We start from the raw sequence: 17,919 nt of genomic DNA, 5'->3' as shown, positions 1-17,919 counted from the left end.
ATGTCCAAAGCAAGGCATCAACAAGAGGTTACCTTCACTCAAGAAAGGCTGATGCCATTGGAACACCTCTGTCAGCTGGGAAGTCACATGGCTGGCATCTGCTGGTCCCTTGCTCCTGGGCTCCGTTCCTTTCAGCCTCTGTTTCCTATGAAGGTTCCTCATTTGGCATTTGTCAGCCTTCACTTAGCTCCTCCACGACACAACTCTGGGTTCTGGTTTGCTTAGCCTCTCATGGGAAGGCACATGGCAATTTCTGCTGGACCCTGCATCTCCAAACATCTGGGTCTCAAGGTGGCTCTGTCAGGTCTTAAGCAACTGTTTTCCAAGTGTCTGTATCATCTCTGAGGTTTCTTCAAAATGTTTCCCTTTTTAAAGGACTCCAGTAAGCTAATCAAGCCCACCTTAAATGGGTAGAGTCACATCTTCATCTAATCAAAAGGTCACACCCCCAGAATTGGGCACCACATCTCTGTGGAGATAATCTAATTAAAAGTATTCACCCTACAGTATTCATCAAGATTAAAAGAAACGGCTGCCCCCACAAGATTGGATCAGGATTAAAACATGGCTTTTCTGGGGGTACATAATAGCTTCAAACTGGCACACATAGCATCAGGAGATCTAAACAGATACTTCTTTATTTCAGAATATCTAAGAATAAATTTAGGGTAGGAGTGGGCCCTGGAAAGCACAGGCTCTGGGTTTTCTAATACCTGCTCAACCACTCCCATTGTGACTACAGATTAGACCACTCACCCTCTCTGGATATCTATTTCCTCCACTGCACTATATGTTGGTCACAGTTTTAACATTATATAAATATAAAAATATAAAATATCTAATGAGGGTCTTGTCCAACAACGTCCTCACATAAACTTTTCATCTCATTCTGCAGAAGAAAAAGTGCACTGGAGAAAGACCCTATTGCCTAAGATCTGAAACTTAAATTTGTAGCAATTTCTAACACTTAAGCACATGAACTTTTATGCCCAATTGTGCAATAAAGGACAGGAAGTGAAAAAGGGAACGTTCTTAATACTCAAGTTAAGCCAGAGGCTCATTAAGGGTACATGCCAGATGTGAATATGTGGGGAGGGAGTGCGAAACGGAATTACGGTATAGGGGTTCTCCTCATGGAATTATAACCTATTTGAGGACACAAGCATTGCCATATAAACAATCAGATCTGTTCCACACGAATGGTATAGGGCTTTTCCTGAAGATACTTAAAAATATTTATGCCAAATGTTAACATTTGTCATATTTGGATCAATTTTTACAGTACACAAATTGCTTATATTATAGAAGGGGTAAGTTCTTGGCTTAATTTCCTGAGGCACAGTATTTGGACATCTTAGTAGCACATCAAATGCGGATCAGTTCAGGTTCAAACTCAGGTATCTTTCCAATAGCTTTGCTCATTCTTTGGTAAAGACTAAGGGAAAGGCTATAAATGTTTCCTTCTAGTGTACGTGTATTTTTTTGGCAAACGTTTTATTGAATTTCTAGTATGGACTTGGGACAGGTCTAGGGGATTCAAAGGTGAGTAAGACGTGCCTTCTGAGCTCAAGAAATTCACAGTTTAATAGAAAGAGAATACCCGATTATTTTACTAAGTACTTTGGCAATTTTACAACGATAAAGGAAAGTATTAAGAAAGCCCAAAAGAGGGATCCAGGTTATCTGGGAAGCTTCCTGAGGGGGCAACCATGGTCAGGCGATGTGGGACAGAGAATGGGGGATGAACTCGGCATTCCAGGTAGAAGAGGCAGCCCTGACAAAGGTCCAGAGGTAAGAAATGGCTTGGACCGTAAGAGGAATTCGTAAGTGCGGGAAACTATGCAATAGTGGAAGGCGACACGGTGTTTTTGCCTGGAGAGAACTGAAAAGGGGAGAAGGGGAATGAGGGATAGGGCGTTCAGGGCCCTTCCCGTGTCAGAAGCAACCCAGTTCCCTCATCTCTTGCTTCATGAAACTGAAGTCTAAAGATCGACTAGGGATCCCACCCATGCCTAGAACATGGACATGGCAAACTAGGAGCAGAAAGAAGGGGCTGCGGAGCCCGGACTCCTCCCTCCCGCTACAACACCGGCTGAAGTTGCCGGCGGACAGTCAGGACAGTAGCGGGAGAAGGCGGGGTCGCAGCGGCCTTGCGTGTGCTAGAGGAGCTGGGCACGGATTGGTGTGCGAAAGTCGGCCTCTTTTCATAGGTCGCGCAGGGCTGCTCGCGGGGCTGTGGTTGGCTGCCGGCTCTGAGCGCTCATTGGCTGCGGCGGGTCGTCTGGGTTACTGAAAAGGGGAAGGGGTGCTGGGCCTGGCGGGTTAACTGAGGCTGCTGGTGACTGGGCGACTTCCCCGTGCGGTGTTGGGGCGCCCGGGGTCCATACCACATTCTCGAAGGTGATTGAGCAAGTCAGCCGGCAAGGAGGGGCGGCCAGCGAGGCCCAGGGGCCGCGATCATGGGCTGCTTCTTCTCCAGGAGGCGGAAGGCTGAGAAGGAGTCGCGGCCCGAGGGCGGAGAGGAGCGGCCAAAGCAGTACAGCTGGGATCAGCGCGAGAAGGTAACGAAAGTCCAGCAGCTCCTCGCCTCAGCCTTCCGGAGCTGCTCGGCGAGGGTCCCTTGCGGTCCTGGAGGGCTGAGGGGGGGGGGGTGACCCAACGGCTGCCCCCACCCCCCACCCCCTCTCTTGAACGCCTGTGACTGAAGTCTCACTTTGGTGGTGGTGGTGGTGGGGGGAGGCGTGAAACAGTTCTAGAGAGGGCTCCCCTGATGGTTGTGAAGTGTGAAGCGCTGAAAATAGCCTTACAGCTGGTTGTCCAGTAGTTGGACTCCCCACCCCTCACCTTTACTTGCGACGACCTCCCGTCTAAAGATGGATTCGAGGGAAGGTAGGAGAGTTGGGGGACGACACCGAATCTCAAATCAGCTTGTTTCACCGGCAGCTCCGAGCTGGGTTTTGTCCGGTCCTCGAGTTACACATGGGACTGATTATCATCTCTTTCTCGGCTTAGGTTCTGTGGCTGCTTTTTCTTTTTGTGTGCCCCTCCCGGTAAATATCTTTGGCGCCACTTGATATATTCCATTGCTGAATTTTCTCAGATACCAAGTGGACTGTATAATGAATAGCTTTGCTTTCCATCCTATTCCAGTTATCCGAAAGGAATAATGAAAATTGAATTAATCTTGGAATGTGAGTTAAGACTCTAAGTTGAAAATAAACAGCTTAAACCAGGCAATATTTTAGTATTGCATTAAATGAATGAAAATGCCCTTTTTAAAAATATATAGCCAGAAACCTAAAAGCTTTTAAAACGTCCACTAGGTCTTGCATAAAATACTTAGTCATAAATTTCATAATACTTCCTCTTTCTACATAGTTCTTCATTTGTCCTTAGTAAAATGCTTTGATACACTTATCGATTATTTTTTCTTCCAAACAAATAGGAAATTTGCTTTTTAAAATAATGTATTGAACTGTTGATTAACTGCCTAGTGCAACATTTGATGTAACTATCTTTACCCAAGAGAATACTTTATAATACATTTCTTATTGACATTTTTAATATCATAGACCTTCCTGCATGATTTTCAATCCCCAGCAGAATTTGTCCATGTTAACTCGGTTCTCCCAAGTGTCACATTTAAGAAATTGTAAGGTTTTTTTTTTTTTGGCAGAATTTATCACCCCTTTTTGATAGCGTTGTATATGTATTAATTTTCTCTTGTCCATAGAAGATAGCAACATTTTGTAAGGTAGGAAAAGGAAAGTACTCTGCTTTCTGTCATTCGAAAAGATTGTACCTGTCATTTAAAGTCTTTTGACATTCAATTATAAAAGATTCTTGTTTTCTCAGCCTTAGTATTTCTAACAGTGTACTTTAAGCTTGAACTTTCTGCTATAGAGAAAGTTATGTATTTTATTTTTATTTTGGTTTTGTTTTGAAATGGTAGGCTAAAATTTGATTAAAATACTTTTATTTTTATATGTTATATTAAATATAAATTTTTTATTAGTCTTGGTTACCCTCTGACTTACTGTTTTATAATAAATTGTCTCATCGTTAACCTTTATTAACTGTGTTTCATTTAGTTGGAATTTGTCGTGTTAATTCTCTTCTTTCAGATAAATGGGTTAGTTCTGTGGGTTTTTTTTCCTCTTTGGCTAATTGAATGCATTGAAAAGTAGAATAGTGGACACGAACACCTAAGCCTTTCCCCCAAATGAACATGTCGTAAACTTTCAATTGTACACATTGTTTTGGGCTTCCAGGGAACACTTTTTGGGGAACACTACTAGGTACTGTAGTTGTAGAGATGTGAAGGAGATGTTACATGATATGTAGAATAAGCTCATGCTTCTGGATATTTGTAGGATAAAAGTTGATAAACTCAACTAATTAAATTTTCTAATAAATGAGTGTTGTATTCTGAAACAATCCAGTTTTAAATCTTTTAGACTATTAGAGAAAGAAAGTACCAGTTTACATTTTGAGACAGTGGATATACCACATCTCCCAACATTGCTTTTTCTTTTTGGAATTACTAGGAATTTACTTCAGGGTGTCTCATTTATGATAGCCTGCTAAATTTCATATGATTTTAAAGATATTTTTTCTAGTTCCTTACTTACCACTTTGGGCCAATTTAGGCTAGTGTACAAATGTCAATGATATTTTTCCTAGGTTTAGCATTGTCTTGATTGCTCCTAGAAGTTTTTAATTATACCTTAAAAGGAATAAAATGTAAATACTGCCTAGAAAACATAAATGAGATATATTACATGTATATATGCAGAAATGTTTTATATTAAATGTTTAAGCTTTGTAATGTAGTCACAGAGTATAGAGTATACAGTTTTGTGTATGTTTTTTCATTGTGATGAAATATACATAATGTAAATTTGCCATTTTAACCCAGTTTTTTAAATGGTTAAATTTTTAAAACAGTTTTAAAGTTTTATCAGACAATTACATTCAGCTTGTAAGATTTTAGGTGTTAAAACAAAATGCATTGCTGGAAAAGTTTCCTTGCCACTTGGAAAAATGGTGTTTAATTTTTTCCTTAGGTTGTGTAATCAGAGTATCTTTATTGGGGAGTACCCCCTGGGTTTTAGGTTTTGAGTTGTGTAATTGGGTCAGTCTTAGGAGACTGGAGGTAGGAGAAATAATCTCAATTAGAAAGAATGTTTGGGTACTAAGTGTTGTCATGGCAACTGACATACTGTAATCAACAGTATAACAAGCTCCTTTTTATTGCTGATTTTGAAAAAGAAAAAAAACTTACTTTATAATTATTACATGGACATGATGGGAAATATTTTTGCATTGTAAGATTTGTGTTTAAATCATTCTGAAAGAAATGTTTTTATCCTTGCTATCAAATTATTTATTATATATGTACACAACCCCAAGGAAGGCTCAAAATTATAAGAATTTCCTTGCCCTTAAAGAGAAAACATATGAAATGTTTGAGTGGTACAGAAAAGTAGTTCTCATTTTCCAGTTATTCATACCAATACTCTTCCCTCCTAGATGATAGAAATGATGATTAGTTCTCTAAACAATGATTGCATAAGCATGAAAAATTTGATTTGAGTAGGTACAACACATCGTGCATTCATTACATTTGTCTCATGTTCAATAGAGATAGTACTGAGCAAAAAGCCTTACACAAGAAATTCAGGTAACTGCATTTTTATTCAGTGTCCATTGTGCAACTTTGGGTAAAGCAACCAATTTGTGCATTTCAGGTTCCTTGGCTATTAAATGGGACAGTGCTAAAGATTTTTCTATCTATTCTATTTAATAATGTAAAGGCCTATCCTGAGGAAGAGAGGTTAGACAGTAATAGTCACTTTAGAGGGTAAAACTTGGACCAGAGATTGGTCTTAATGTAAAGCAAATAATAATTTCTGGAGTTATTCATCAGTGGAAGGGATGACTGTGAGAAATGATCTCCAAGTTAGTCAGAACATTTAGACAAAAGTTAGATGACTATCTTTTATAAAGAAGTGTCTACATTGAATGAGAGGCTAGATAACTGTTTTTAGCCTTCTTTTAAATGTGTAAGGTATTCTGGTTATCCATTGCTGCATATTAAACCACCCTAAAACTTAATGGCTTAAAACAATGGCAAGTACTTATTTTGCGCATAATTCTGCAATTTGTGTGAGGCTTAGCAGGGCTAGCTCTTGGCTTTATGTGGTATCAGCTGTGGCAGCTTGACTGGGTGCTTAAAGGAGCTGCTTCCAAGATGGCTTAATCACATAGGTGGCCAGGTTATGGTGCCCAGTTGTTTGGTCTAGCAAGCCCTGGCCTGATTGTTACTCTGAGAGTACTTTGTTCACTTAATTCATCAGTAAGTTGATTACATCATGGTTGAGTACATCTACAATCAACTGAGAAGATTGCTTTCAACACTAAGTCTCATCCAATCAGTTAAAAGCTTTAAAAGGAGAGTGATGATTTCAGCAGTCAGAAAGGAGAATTTGTCTTTCCTTCAGCCAGCCCGTTTATCCTCGGAAATTGATAAAAAAAAAAAAAAAAAGAAAGAAAAAAAAAACTTTCATTGCTTAGGTGATGATTCACAACTGTGTGATGATATTGTGAACACTGATTGTACACCATGTATGGACTGTATGTGTGTGAAGATTTGTCAATAAAAATATTTTTAAAAAAGAGAAAACCTTCATTGGAATTTTCAGTTTGTGGACTGCCCTATGGAATTTGAACTTGGTCATTCCCACAGTCATGTGAGACTGTTTTGTAAATGGATTAAATTCTTCACTCAAAAGATAGAGATTGGCAGAATGGGTAAAAATCATGACCCAATTATATGCTATTTACAAGAGACTCATCTTAAATTCAGAGACAAAGCAGATTGAAAGTGAAAGGATGGGAAAATATATACCATGCAAGTAGTAACCAAAAGAGAGCTGGGGTAGCTATACTAATATCGGACAAAATGGACTTTAAGTCAAAAACTATTGTGAGGGACAAAGAGGGTTCACTGTATACTGATAATGGGGTTAATTCACAAGAAGACTAAACAATTGTGAAAATATATCCACCTAACAGTGGAGCCTCAAATATATGAAGCAAATTTTCCAGATTTGAAGGGAAAAATAGATGGTTCTCCATTAATAGTAGAAATTCCAATAAGCCACTTTCAACAATGGATAGAACAGCTAGACAGAAGATTCATAAGGAAATAGAAGACTTGAACAGTACTCTAAACCAGCTACACCTAAAAAAAATATATATAGAACACTTCACCCAGAGCAGCAGAATATATGTTCTTTTCCAGCACACATAGATGATTCTCCGATTTAGAGATTTAGACCACATGCTAGGTTACAAAACAAGTCTCAGTAAATTAAAAATATTTTTCATACAGTGTATCTTCTCTAACCACAAGGGAGTAAAGCTAGAGATCAATAATGGAGGGAGAAATGGAAAATTCACAAATATGTGGAAATTAAACAAATAACTGTGTGTCAAAGAGAAATAAAAGGGAAATTAGGAAATAAGTTGAGGCAAAAATGAAACACAACATACCATAACATATGGGATACAGCAAATTTATATCTGTAAATGCTTAGATTAAAAAAGAAGAGATCAAATCAGGAACCCTAACTCAAAAGTATAGGATTTAGAAAAAGAAGAAAAAACTAAGCCAAAGTTAGCTGAAGAAGGAAATAACAAAGACTAAAGCAGAGATAAGTGAAGTAGAGAATAACAAAACAATAGACAGAATCAATGAAACAAAAATTGGTTCTCTGAAAAGATTACCAAAATCAATACACCTTTAGCTAGACTGACAAAACAAGTGAGATAGCACAAATAACTAAATTGAGAAATGAAAAGGGGATATTCTACTAATCCCACAGGAATAAAAAGGACTATAAGGGGATACTATGAACAATTGTATGCCAATAAATTAGATAATCTAGATGAATGGACAAATTCTTAAAATCATACAAACTGCCTTCAAGGAGAAATAGATCTCAAAAAACCACTTCCTAGTAAAGAGATTGAATCAGTAATCAATAACCTCCCAACAATGAAAAGTCCAGGATCAGATTGCTTCACTGGGGAATTTTACCAAACATTCAAAGAAGAACTGATACCAATCCTGCTGAAATGCTTCAAAAAAATTGAAGAGGAGGGAACACTCCCTAATTCATTCTATAAGGGCACCAACACTGTCATACCAAAGCAAGATAAAGATACCACAAGAAAACTACAGACCAATATCCCTTATGAATATACATGCAAAAATAAAAGTGGGATTTATCCTAGCCATGCAAGCATAGTTCAACAGGAAAATTAATGAATGTAATATACCATAGTAACAGAATTAAGGGGGGAAGCAAATGATCATCTCAATTGATGCAGAAAAGACATTTGAAAAAATCCAGCATCTCTACTTGATAAAAAAACAAAACAAAACAGAAAACTAGGAACAGAAGCAAACTTCCTCAACAACATAAAGGGCATATGTGAAAAACTTAAAGATAATCTCATACTCAGTGGAAAGAATGAAAGCTTTTCCTGTAAGATCAGGTAAAGAGGTCGCCCACCGTCACCACTGTTATTCAGCATTGTGCTGGAAGTCCTAGCAAGAGGACTTAGGCAACAAAAATAAATAAAAATCATCCTAATTGGAGAGGAAGATGTAAAGCTTTCCCTCTTTGCAGATGACGTGATCCTTATACAGTAGGAGCTCATTTTACGCGACCAATATGTTCCAAAACCCTTCATGTAAGTTGCAAATGATGCATTATAACCAAGTTATTTAATAAATATTTCTTGTATGGACATGGCTATCACATTTTTATAAGTAAGGCAAATAAATAAACACTTTAGTAACAAAAAGTAAACAAAATTAACCATGGAAATAATTTGTTTTAAATTTTAATTCTCGAGAATGCCCCGGCAGCCTGCCCCACCCCAATCTCTCTGCCTCTCCCTCAGAGAAAAAATTGGCATGATGTTGGTAAGAAGGCTGGCAGCGCAGCCTGGAGGCCCCAGTTGGGTCAGAGTTCTGCCTTGCCTCATGCCCCCACGCACACCTGCCCACTCCCTAGCTCTATATAGGGTGTGGATAATAGCAAACCCCATTATTTAATAAGTATTTCTTATATAAACATACCTATCACACAATAAGGCAGTAAACACTCTATAACGATAAGTAAATGAACTTAACCGTAGAAATACTTAAAAAAAATTTAACTCTCTCTTTCTGCCTTTTTTTTTATATTGCCAATCACATATATCTGAATTCGCATGTTGAGTTCATGTAAAACATACAGAAAATCCTGAAAAATTCTCAAAAAAGCTACTAGAACCAATAAATGAATTCAGCAAAGTGATAAGATCAACACCCCAAAATCAGTAGTACTTTTATGCACTAGTGTATTAGGGTTCTCTAGAGAAACAAAACCAACAGGAGTTATCTGTAAAAATGAGATTTATAAAGGTATCTCACGCAACCATGGGATAGAAGAGTCCAAAATCCATAGGGCAGGCTGTGAAGCTGGCAGCTCTGAAGAAGGATCTGGATGAACTCCACAGAAGAGGCTCAGTGGCTGAAGAAGCAGTGAAAAAGAATCTCTTCTCCCTTAAAAACTCTTTGATTGGATTATCTTGTTGGTGGGAGACCTGCCTTAGTTAATTGCAGATGTAATCAGCCAAGAGGCTATCAACTAACTATAATATGCCGGCCAGCCACAAAATATCCTTGCAGCAATGGTCGGGCCAGTGCTTGCCTGACTAGACAGCTGGGCATCATCACTTGGCCAAGTCGACACCAGAACCTAACCATCACAATAGTAATGAACAATCTAAGAAGAAATCAAAAAACATTCCATTTACCATAGCAACTAAAACAACCAAATATCTAGGAGTAAATCTAACCAAGGTTGTAAACAACCTGTATACTACAAGACATTGCTAAAAGAAATCAAAGAAGACCTCAATAAATCAATTTTCCAGTCTGTGAATATGTTAAGATGTCAGTTTTGGTGCTTGTCCATGCAAAAAAAAAAAAGATGTCAGTTCTACCCAAAATGATTCATAGATTCAGTGCAATGTCAATCAACATTCCAACAGTCTTCTTTGCAGAAGTGGAAAAATTAGTCATACAATTTACATGGAAGGATAAGAGAACCTGAATGGCCAAAGCCGTCTTGAAAAAGAACAAAGTTGGAGGACCCACGCTTCCCAATCTTAAGACTTATTACAAAACCACAGTGATCAAAACAGCATGGACTGGCCCAAGAACAGACATATAGATCATTGGAATCGAATTGAGTATTCAGAAGTCTGCACTCACATTTATAGTGAACTGATTTTTTTTGGGGGGGGGGGGGCATGGGCAGTTTCCAGGGATCAAACCTGGGTCTCCGGCATGGCAGGTGAGAATTCTGCCACTGTGCAACTGTTGCACCACCCAGTCAACTGATTTTTGACACAGGTGCCACAGCCACTCATTTGGGAAATAATAGTCTTTTCAACAAATGGTGCTGAGAAAACTGGATGCCCATATGCAAAAGAATGAAAGTGTACTTCTACCTCACACCGTATACAAAAATCAACTTAAAATGGACTCTGTACCTGGAATGAAGAATCAGTACTATAACACTCCTAGAAGAAAACAAAGGAATCATCTTCAGTACCTTGTAATAGGCGTGGTTTCTTAAATTTTACACCCAAAGCATAAGCAACAAACGAAAAATTAGATAAATGGGGCCTCATCAAAATTAAAAACTTTTTGCATCAAAGGACTTTTAGAATGAAAGTAAAAAGAGTAAAAAGACAACCTTTTTATCTATGGTAGAAAATATTTTGAAGCCACATACCCCATAAGGGTTTACTATCCAGAATGTGTAAAGAAATCCTGCAACTCAACAATAGGAAGAAAAACTACCCAATTAAAAAAAAACAGGCAAAGGATTTGAACAGACATTTCTCCAAAGAAGATATACAAATCGCTACTAAGCCCATGAAAAGGTGCTCAACCTCAGTAGCCACAAGGGAAATGCAGATCAAAACTACAATGTGATACCATTTCACACCCACTAGAATGACTGCTATTTAAAAAATGGAAAATTCCAATTTTGGAGAATATGTGGAGAAATAGGAATACCATTCGTTATTGGTGAGAATGTAAAATATTGCAGCTGCTTGAGGAGGACAGGTTGGTGATTCCTCAGGAATTACCATAGACCCAGCAATCCCACTTCTAGATATATACACAGGAACTCAAATAGATAATTGCACACCAATATGCATAGTTGCATTATTCACACTTGCCAAAGGAACTCAAATAGATAATTGCACACCAATATGCATAGTTGCATTATTCACACTTGCCAAAGGAACTCAAATAGATAATTGCACACCAATATGCATAGTTGCATTATTCACACTTGCCAAAGGAACTCAAATAGATAATTGCACACCAATATGCATAGTTGCATTATTCACACTTGCCAAAGGATGGAAGTACTGCAACTGTCCCCAATTGATGAATGCATAAATAGATGTGACATATGCATAAAATGGAGTATTATCCAGCCATAAAACGGTATGAAGTTCTTACATATGTGACACCCTGGATGAACCTTGAAGGCATCATGTTGAGTGAAATAGGCCAGACACAAAATAAGAAACGTTGGATGATCTCAGTGATATGTGATAATTACATTAAGCAAATTTATAGAATCAGAAACTAGAATATAGTTTGTCAGGGTATGGGTTGGGGGTGGACATGAGGGAGTAAATACTTAAATTGTACAGAGTTTCTATTTGCATGGATTGTAAAGATTTGGTAATGGGTGGTGGTGAGGGTAACACAATATGTGAAAGTAATAGCACTGAATTATATATTTGAATATGGTTAAAAAGGGAATTTTTAGGTTGTATTTATTAACTAGAATAAACATTCTAGTTACTAGTATAAATTTTTTTAAAAAACATAGGACTGTGCAACACAAACAGTGAAGCCTATTGTGAATAATGGACTATATTTAATAGTACAATTATAAAAATGTTCTTTCATGAACTATAACAGATGTACCACACTAATTCAAGGTGTTAAGAATAGGGTGGTTGTGGTAGTTAGGTTCAAGTGTCAACTTGGCCAGGTGATGGTGCTTAGTTTGTTGCTGTGGACTTGAATCATTAGCATGTGAAATTCATATATGGCTGATTGCTTTCTGCAGTTGGCTAAGGTGAGTTCCTTCCGCAATGAATGATGTTTAATTTAATTAGGTGGAGGCTTGAAAGAGAGAGATCAGAAGAGAGCTCAACGCAGCACAGCCCTAGAAGCTCTGCCTAGACATTTGGAGATGCAGAAAGGAATCTCCCTGGGGAACGCCGTTGGAACCCAGAAGCCAGGAGAGACCAGCAGACTTTGCGGTGTGCCTTCTCATGTAACAGAGAGCCTCAGATGAAAGTTCACTGCCTTTCCTCTGAAGAAGTATAAATTTTTAACTAAATAAATCCCCTTTTATTAAAAGCCAATCCATCTCTGTTGTGTTGCATTTTGGCAGCTTTGGCAGACTAGAACAGTGTGATATGGGACTTTTGTATTTTAAGCATGATTTTTCAGTAAATCTATAGCTTCTCTAATAAAATTAATTAATTACATAAATAAAACATTTAAAAAATTTTTAAAATGACTGAACAAATATGTATTGATTGACTATACTTCTGTGGTACTAGCCATTTTCTGGGTGCTAGGGAAAAAAATCCCTGGCTTAATGTTTTAATGGAGGGTGGGGGTTGCCTGGGGGAGACGGACAATGAATATAATGTAAAGTATGTTAGAAAGTGGTTAAGCATTTTAGAGACAAAGAAGGATAATGAGGATGGGTAGTGGAAGTGTTTTCATTTTTAGTAGATCAGTCATAGGATTCCAGCCTAAAGTTTATGATATATTAGGGAACATTGACTGTTATTTAATGTAATGTACTTGCTAAGAAAATGGAAACATGCTCTGGTTGAAAGAAAACGTCACTGAAATGTTTGACTGGTGGGCAAGTAGAAATGGGAGAAGGCATTCTGGATCAGGGGAAATCAGAGAGCAGCTACTCCAGATTTACTGAAGAATAAAGTTCACATAGGAAGGCAACAGAAGCTAGGACTGAAATATATGTTGGTATCACATAGTTCTGATACAGGATCATTTTTGCAAAACCTGAGGTAAATCCACTTCATTATGGTATATTCTCTATCTTTTTATATGTTTGATTTAATTTGCTAATTGCTTTAGTTTTCCCATCTGTCAGCATGAATGAAATGGGCCCGAAATTTTCTTTTGTTATGTCTTTGTCTGATTTTCTTGTTGGGGTTTTTAGAGTTTGCATAAAGCTAATATGTATGAAATAGGAGCTTATTTACAAAATCATTTTCTTTGTGGAAATACCTTTAGCCATGGCATTTCTTCTTTTTCTTTAATAGTAATAGCTTTTTATTTAAGCTTTTAATTTCTTCTTGAGTTATTTGCGGTAAATTATTTTTAAGGGACTTATTCATATCATGGACAAAATCTTTCCAAAGTTATTGATATGTAGTTGTTGATATTCTTTTAACCTCTATTTTATTTATAGTTATATCTCCCTTTTCATTTGTACTATTATTTGTGTTTCCTTCTTGACCGTTCAACCAGAGGTTTGCCCAGTTTTGAGTTTTCTTTTTCCCCTAAAGAACCCATTTTTGGCTTTCTGATGTTCTCTTTGTATATTTGATGTCTAAATGTTTAATCTCTCTTTTTTATCTTTTTTCTTCTACCTGTTTATTCTATTTATTGTCTATAAGCTGACATTTAGCTTATTAATTATGAGAGCTTTTAATGAAGCTGTTATAGATGTCCCTGAAATCACTGCATTTAAGTGTTTTTAGATTTTATGATTTCTTCTTTTAGCCCTGACTTCTGCATCTTGAACCCCATGCCCCAATCCCCACAATCCACACAGGCACTTGGGCCCTGCCTGTGCACCTCCCTCCACGTACCCACACCATACTCTCCCATGGAGCCCTGCCACCTGCACACCCATACGGCACCCCCCACCTACTGCCGTGCCCTGCCTCCGTGTCCTCCATGTTACACCCTGCCTCTGTGCTTCGAGACTAGCCCGAGCTGCACCCCGCCCCAATGCCTCCTGTGCCACCCCCCCGCAACCCTGTGCCCCACACCTCTGCCCCACCACTAGTCCTGCACTGTCCCCTGCCATCGCGCTGTTGTGCACCACCCCATGCCGTATGCCCTGCCTCAAACCCATCCTGTAAATACAAAACCTTAGAATACTGATGGAAATCAACTTCCAAAATAACCCTATCAAGATAATTACATGCCTCAAAAGCAACAGAAAATCACATGGCATACGAAAATGGACAGATATGGTCCAGCCTAATGACCAAATTAAAACAACAGAAGAGACATAGACTTTGGAACAACTAATCAAAGATGTTCATAGAACTCTACTAAATAAATTCCATGGGTTGGCTAATGACATAAAGGTGATCAAGAAGACATTAGAAGAGCATAAAGAAGGATTTGAAAGAATAAAAATAGCAAATATCACTATTTTTCTGGAGCTTAGAGATCAATGTTCCTGCCAGTTCTTTCTGGTTCCATTTCTTTGGGCAGATGGAGCCTTGAAGGATCTTATTCTGCCATCTTGATTGGGGCCATATGATTTTTTTTTTAAATCTTTAATGTGTGCTTGAGAAAAATGTGGACATACGCCACTTGTTGGATATAGAATCCAAGCTTATTCGTGGTGTCGTTCAGTTCATCCTAATTGTTGATTTTAATTTTTTTGGTCTGCTTGATCTATTAATTGAGCAAAGCAGCATTAGAAGATGCTTCTTAGATTTCTTGAGATTTGGAGGGGAAGTAACTGCTGCAGTTAGTCCCCATCTGTTTTTCCCAGCTCTTCACAAAGCACAGGGTTGCTGCCGCACACTGAATTTACAACTGAGGATGTCAACCAAATGTCTGAGTCTCAGTAAGTGTGGAGAAAGCACTATTTGTCTCAAGGTTTGGGAAGGTGAGAAGCAAGAGAAGAAATCCAAATGGTTCCTTTTTTATTTTATATTTTTATATCTTACCATAGAGGTTTCTCATAGTTTCTCCTTTTCTTTGTATTTTCCTTTCTTGATTCCTTTGGGGTTAATCTTGGGCAATGGAGCCAGTGACTGTGCTGGTTAAGTATCTTGGTAGAGACAAAATTGGAACAGTCTATCTTTATATATGTGAGTCACCTGTAAACTCCTAGAAATGGAATTATTTGATAACCTCTTGACACAGTAAACCTGTATTGCCTCCTATTTTCCATTTTGTTTGCGGTACTACCAATATCCAGATACATAAAAACAGACATTATGTGTATCATGTTGTGATGTGATGTGTTAGGAAGTACACAGTACCATCTATGAAATATTCTTGCCAAAATAAAATGAAGCTGAATTCAATTAATCCTATAGATTTAATTACCAGTGTACCAAAAATAAAAGATAGAAGAATAAGTTAGCACTGCGTAGTTGTAAAGAGCCAAATCTGGAATGTGGAAACTTCCACCAGACAATTTTTTTCAGTAAATGCAAGGCATAAGAGGAAAAATGGGAAAGGAAACTGTTATAATGATTCAAGTGAGCTATCAACCAAATGGAGTATGTGAACACTGGATCCTGTTTCAAACAGACAAACTGTAAAAACAGAGTTTTTCAGTCAACTAGGGAAATTCATGCACACATACACAAAGCATATTAGATTACTTTAAGAAAATTCTCATTATTTTAGGTGTGTTAATGGCATTGTGATTATGTGAAGAAAAGGGTCTTCTTGCTTGAAAAATTAAAATGTTAAAAAATTATTAGCCCTAGTATACGGCACATGTGTAGGAAGAAAATATGTATCTGGAGGACTTGAGTGTCCAGTTCCTTTGATAACTACAGCTCTCATTATAAAATAAAACTTATGATCTTGGTTTATATGCATCTGTCCCCTCAAGAGATAGATCCACTCTCTTTTTTGCTATTAATTTGTATTTGTGAGCATGCAAAGCTAAAGGCCAGCTTCTGTGTGATACTATAGTTTGAGTCTTCCTGGGAGTTAACCCAAGTGACACCTACATCATCAATGCTACTGTCAACAGACTTTTACCCTATTTGGAATTTCTAAGCCATGGTCATTATACAACAAACAATTTTCTAAGCTTTGTGGATTACCAAGGTCAAGAATATGTCTATTTTTAAAATGATCATTTTAATAAAGGGAACTGTAAAAAATTGAATATTTTGGAAAGACAGAACACCCAGGGTGAGAGTGGGGGAAGTAAAACTTCCTGTATAAATTGAAAATGAATCAGCTGGAGTTCACCAGGTAAAACGGATGGGAGTAAAGGACCTCCCTTCTACCTCAGGCAAATGCGATGGAATGAACAAAGTAAAAATCTTCAGTCTTAGGATAACTGAAAGTGGTTGGACAGTACTAGAATGGAAGCATATGAAGCTAGAGAGGTAGGCAGGTCCGTATTATAAAGCTTGGGAATTATCCATGTGAAATAAAGGGCCACAGAAGGAGTTTAAGATAAGTCACATTTACATTTCAGTAAGATTACTCTGATAAGGGTAAGTGAACGAACATGGGACATGGATTGGAGAGCCTATTGTAGTTGTCTAGAAAGGGCTGGAAACAGAGCAGTAGTTAGATGTGATGAGGAAGACAGGTTGAATTTGAGTGTTTAATTATGTAAAATATTTACATGACTCTAAATTAACTCTTTAAAACAAAGTACATTCAGAACAAAGTACACTTCTCAAAATCAAATGCTTCTGCACCTCAAAAGACTGTCAAAAAAGTGAAGAGGCAGCCAGCTCAATGGAAGAAAGTATTTGGAAATCACATATCAGACAAAGGTTTAATTTCCTATATATACAAAGGAATCATACAACTCAACAACGAAAGAACAAACAACCCAATTATTAAATGAGCTAAAGATATGAATAGGCATTTTTCTGAAGAGCAAATACAGATGGCTCAGAAACGCATGAAGAGATGCTCATTTTCATTGGCTATAAGGGAAATGCAGATCAAGACTACAATGAGATACCACCTGACATCTATAAGAATGGCTGCTATTAAACAAACAGGGAACTATAAATGTTGGAGAGGATGTGGAGAAACTGGGGTATTTATGCACTGCTGGTGGGAATGTATAATGGTGCAGCCACTGTGGAAGACTTGCAGTTCCTTAGGAAAATAATATCGAGTTGCCTATGACCCAGCAATAGTAATACTTGGTATATACCCAGAAGAGCTGAAAGTAACGACACAAACAGACATTTGCACATAGATATTCATAGCAGCATTATTCACAATTGCCAGAAGATGGAAAGAAACCAAATGCCCATCAACAGATAAGTGGATCAACAAAACGTGGAATATATAAATGATGGAATATTATGCAACAGTAAGACAAAATGACATCCTGAGGCACATGACAAGACGGGTGAGCCTTGAGGACATAATGCTGAGTGAAATAAGCCAGACACAAAAGGATAGATACTTTATCATTCCACTTTTATGACCAGCATAAAGGTATAATCAGAGGCTTATAATACAGAATATAGGGGACTTAGAGATACATAGAAGCTAGAGATGGGTGAACCATTAGCTAATGAGATTGAACTCCAATGTAAGAGAATAGATAGGCGTGAAGGTGGTTCTCTAGTGGATCTATAAGTAATATTACCATATTGAAGATGAACAAAATTGAAAGGGGTTGTTTACACCTACGTGTCCCTCTATGAATTAGTTCTTACAAGAATTACTTCAAAGATATGATTTTTTAAAATTTTTATTTATTTTATTAATTTTTAAATTTTTTAACAAATATAACAACAAAC

At 37.7% G+C, this 17,919-nt stretch overlaps 1 protein-coding gene across 1 annotated transcript in view; it reads left to right on the top strand.

The window, feature by feature from the left end:
* The first annotated feature begins 2,279 nt into the window (after window positions 1-2,279).
* RP2 (RP2 activator of ARL3 GTPase) overlaps window positions 2,280-17,919 on the top strand; it is a 57,646-nt gene continuing 42,006 nt past the window's right edge. Inside the window, 1 exon segment of the mRNA XM_077146554.1 lies at window positions 2,280-2,561. Coding sequence (XP_077002669.1) covers window positions 2,460-2,561 — 102 coding nt within the window. The 5' untranslated portion in view covers window positions 2,280-2,459.

The sequence above is a fragment of the Tamandua tetradactyla genome, chromosome X, assembly GCF_023851605.1.
Source record: "Tamandua tetradactyla isolate mTamTet1 chromosome X, mTamTet1.pri, whole genome shotgun sequence".
NCBI classification, from domain to species: Eukaryota; Metazoa; Chordata; class Mammalia; order Pilosa; family Myrmecophagidae; genus Tamandua; species Tamandua tetradactyla.
Note: the sequence above shows the minus strand (reverse complement) of the source record. Positions and strands in the feature narration are given on the sequence as shown.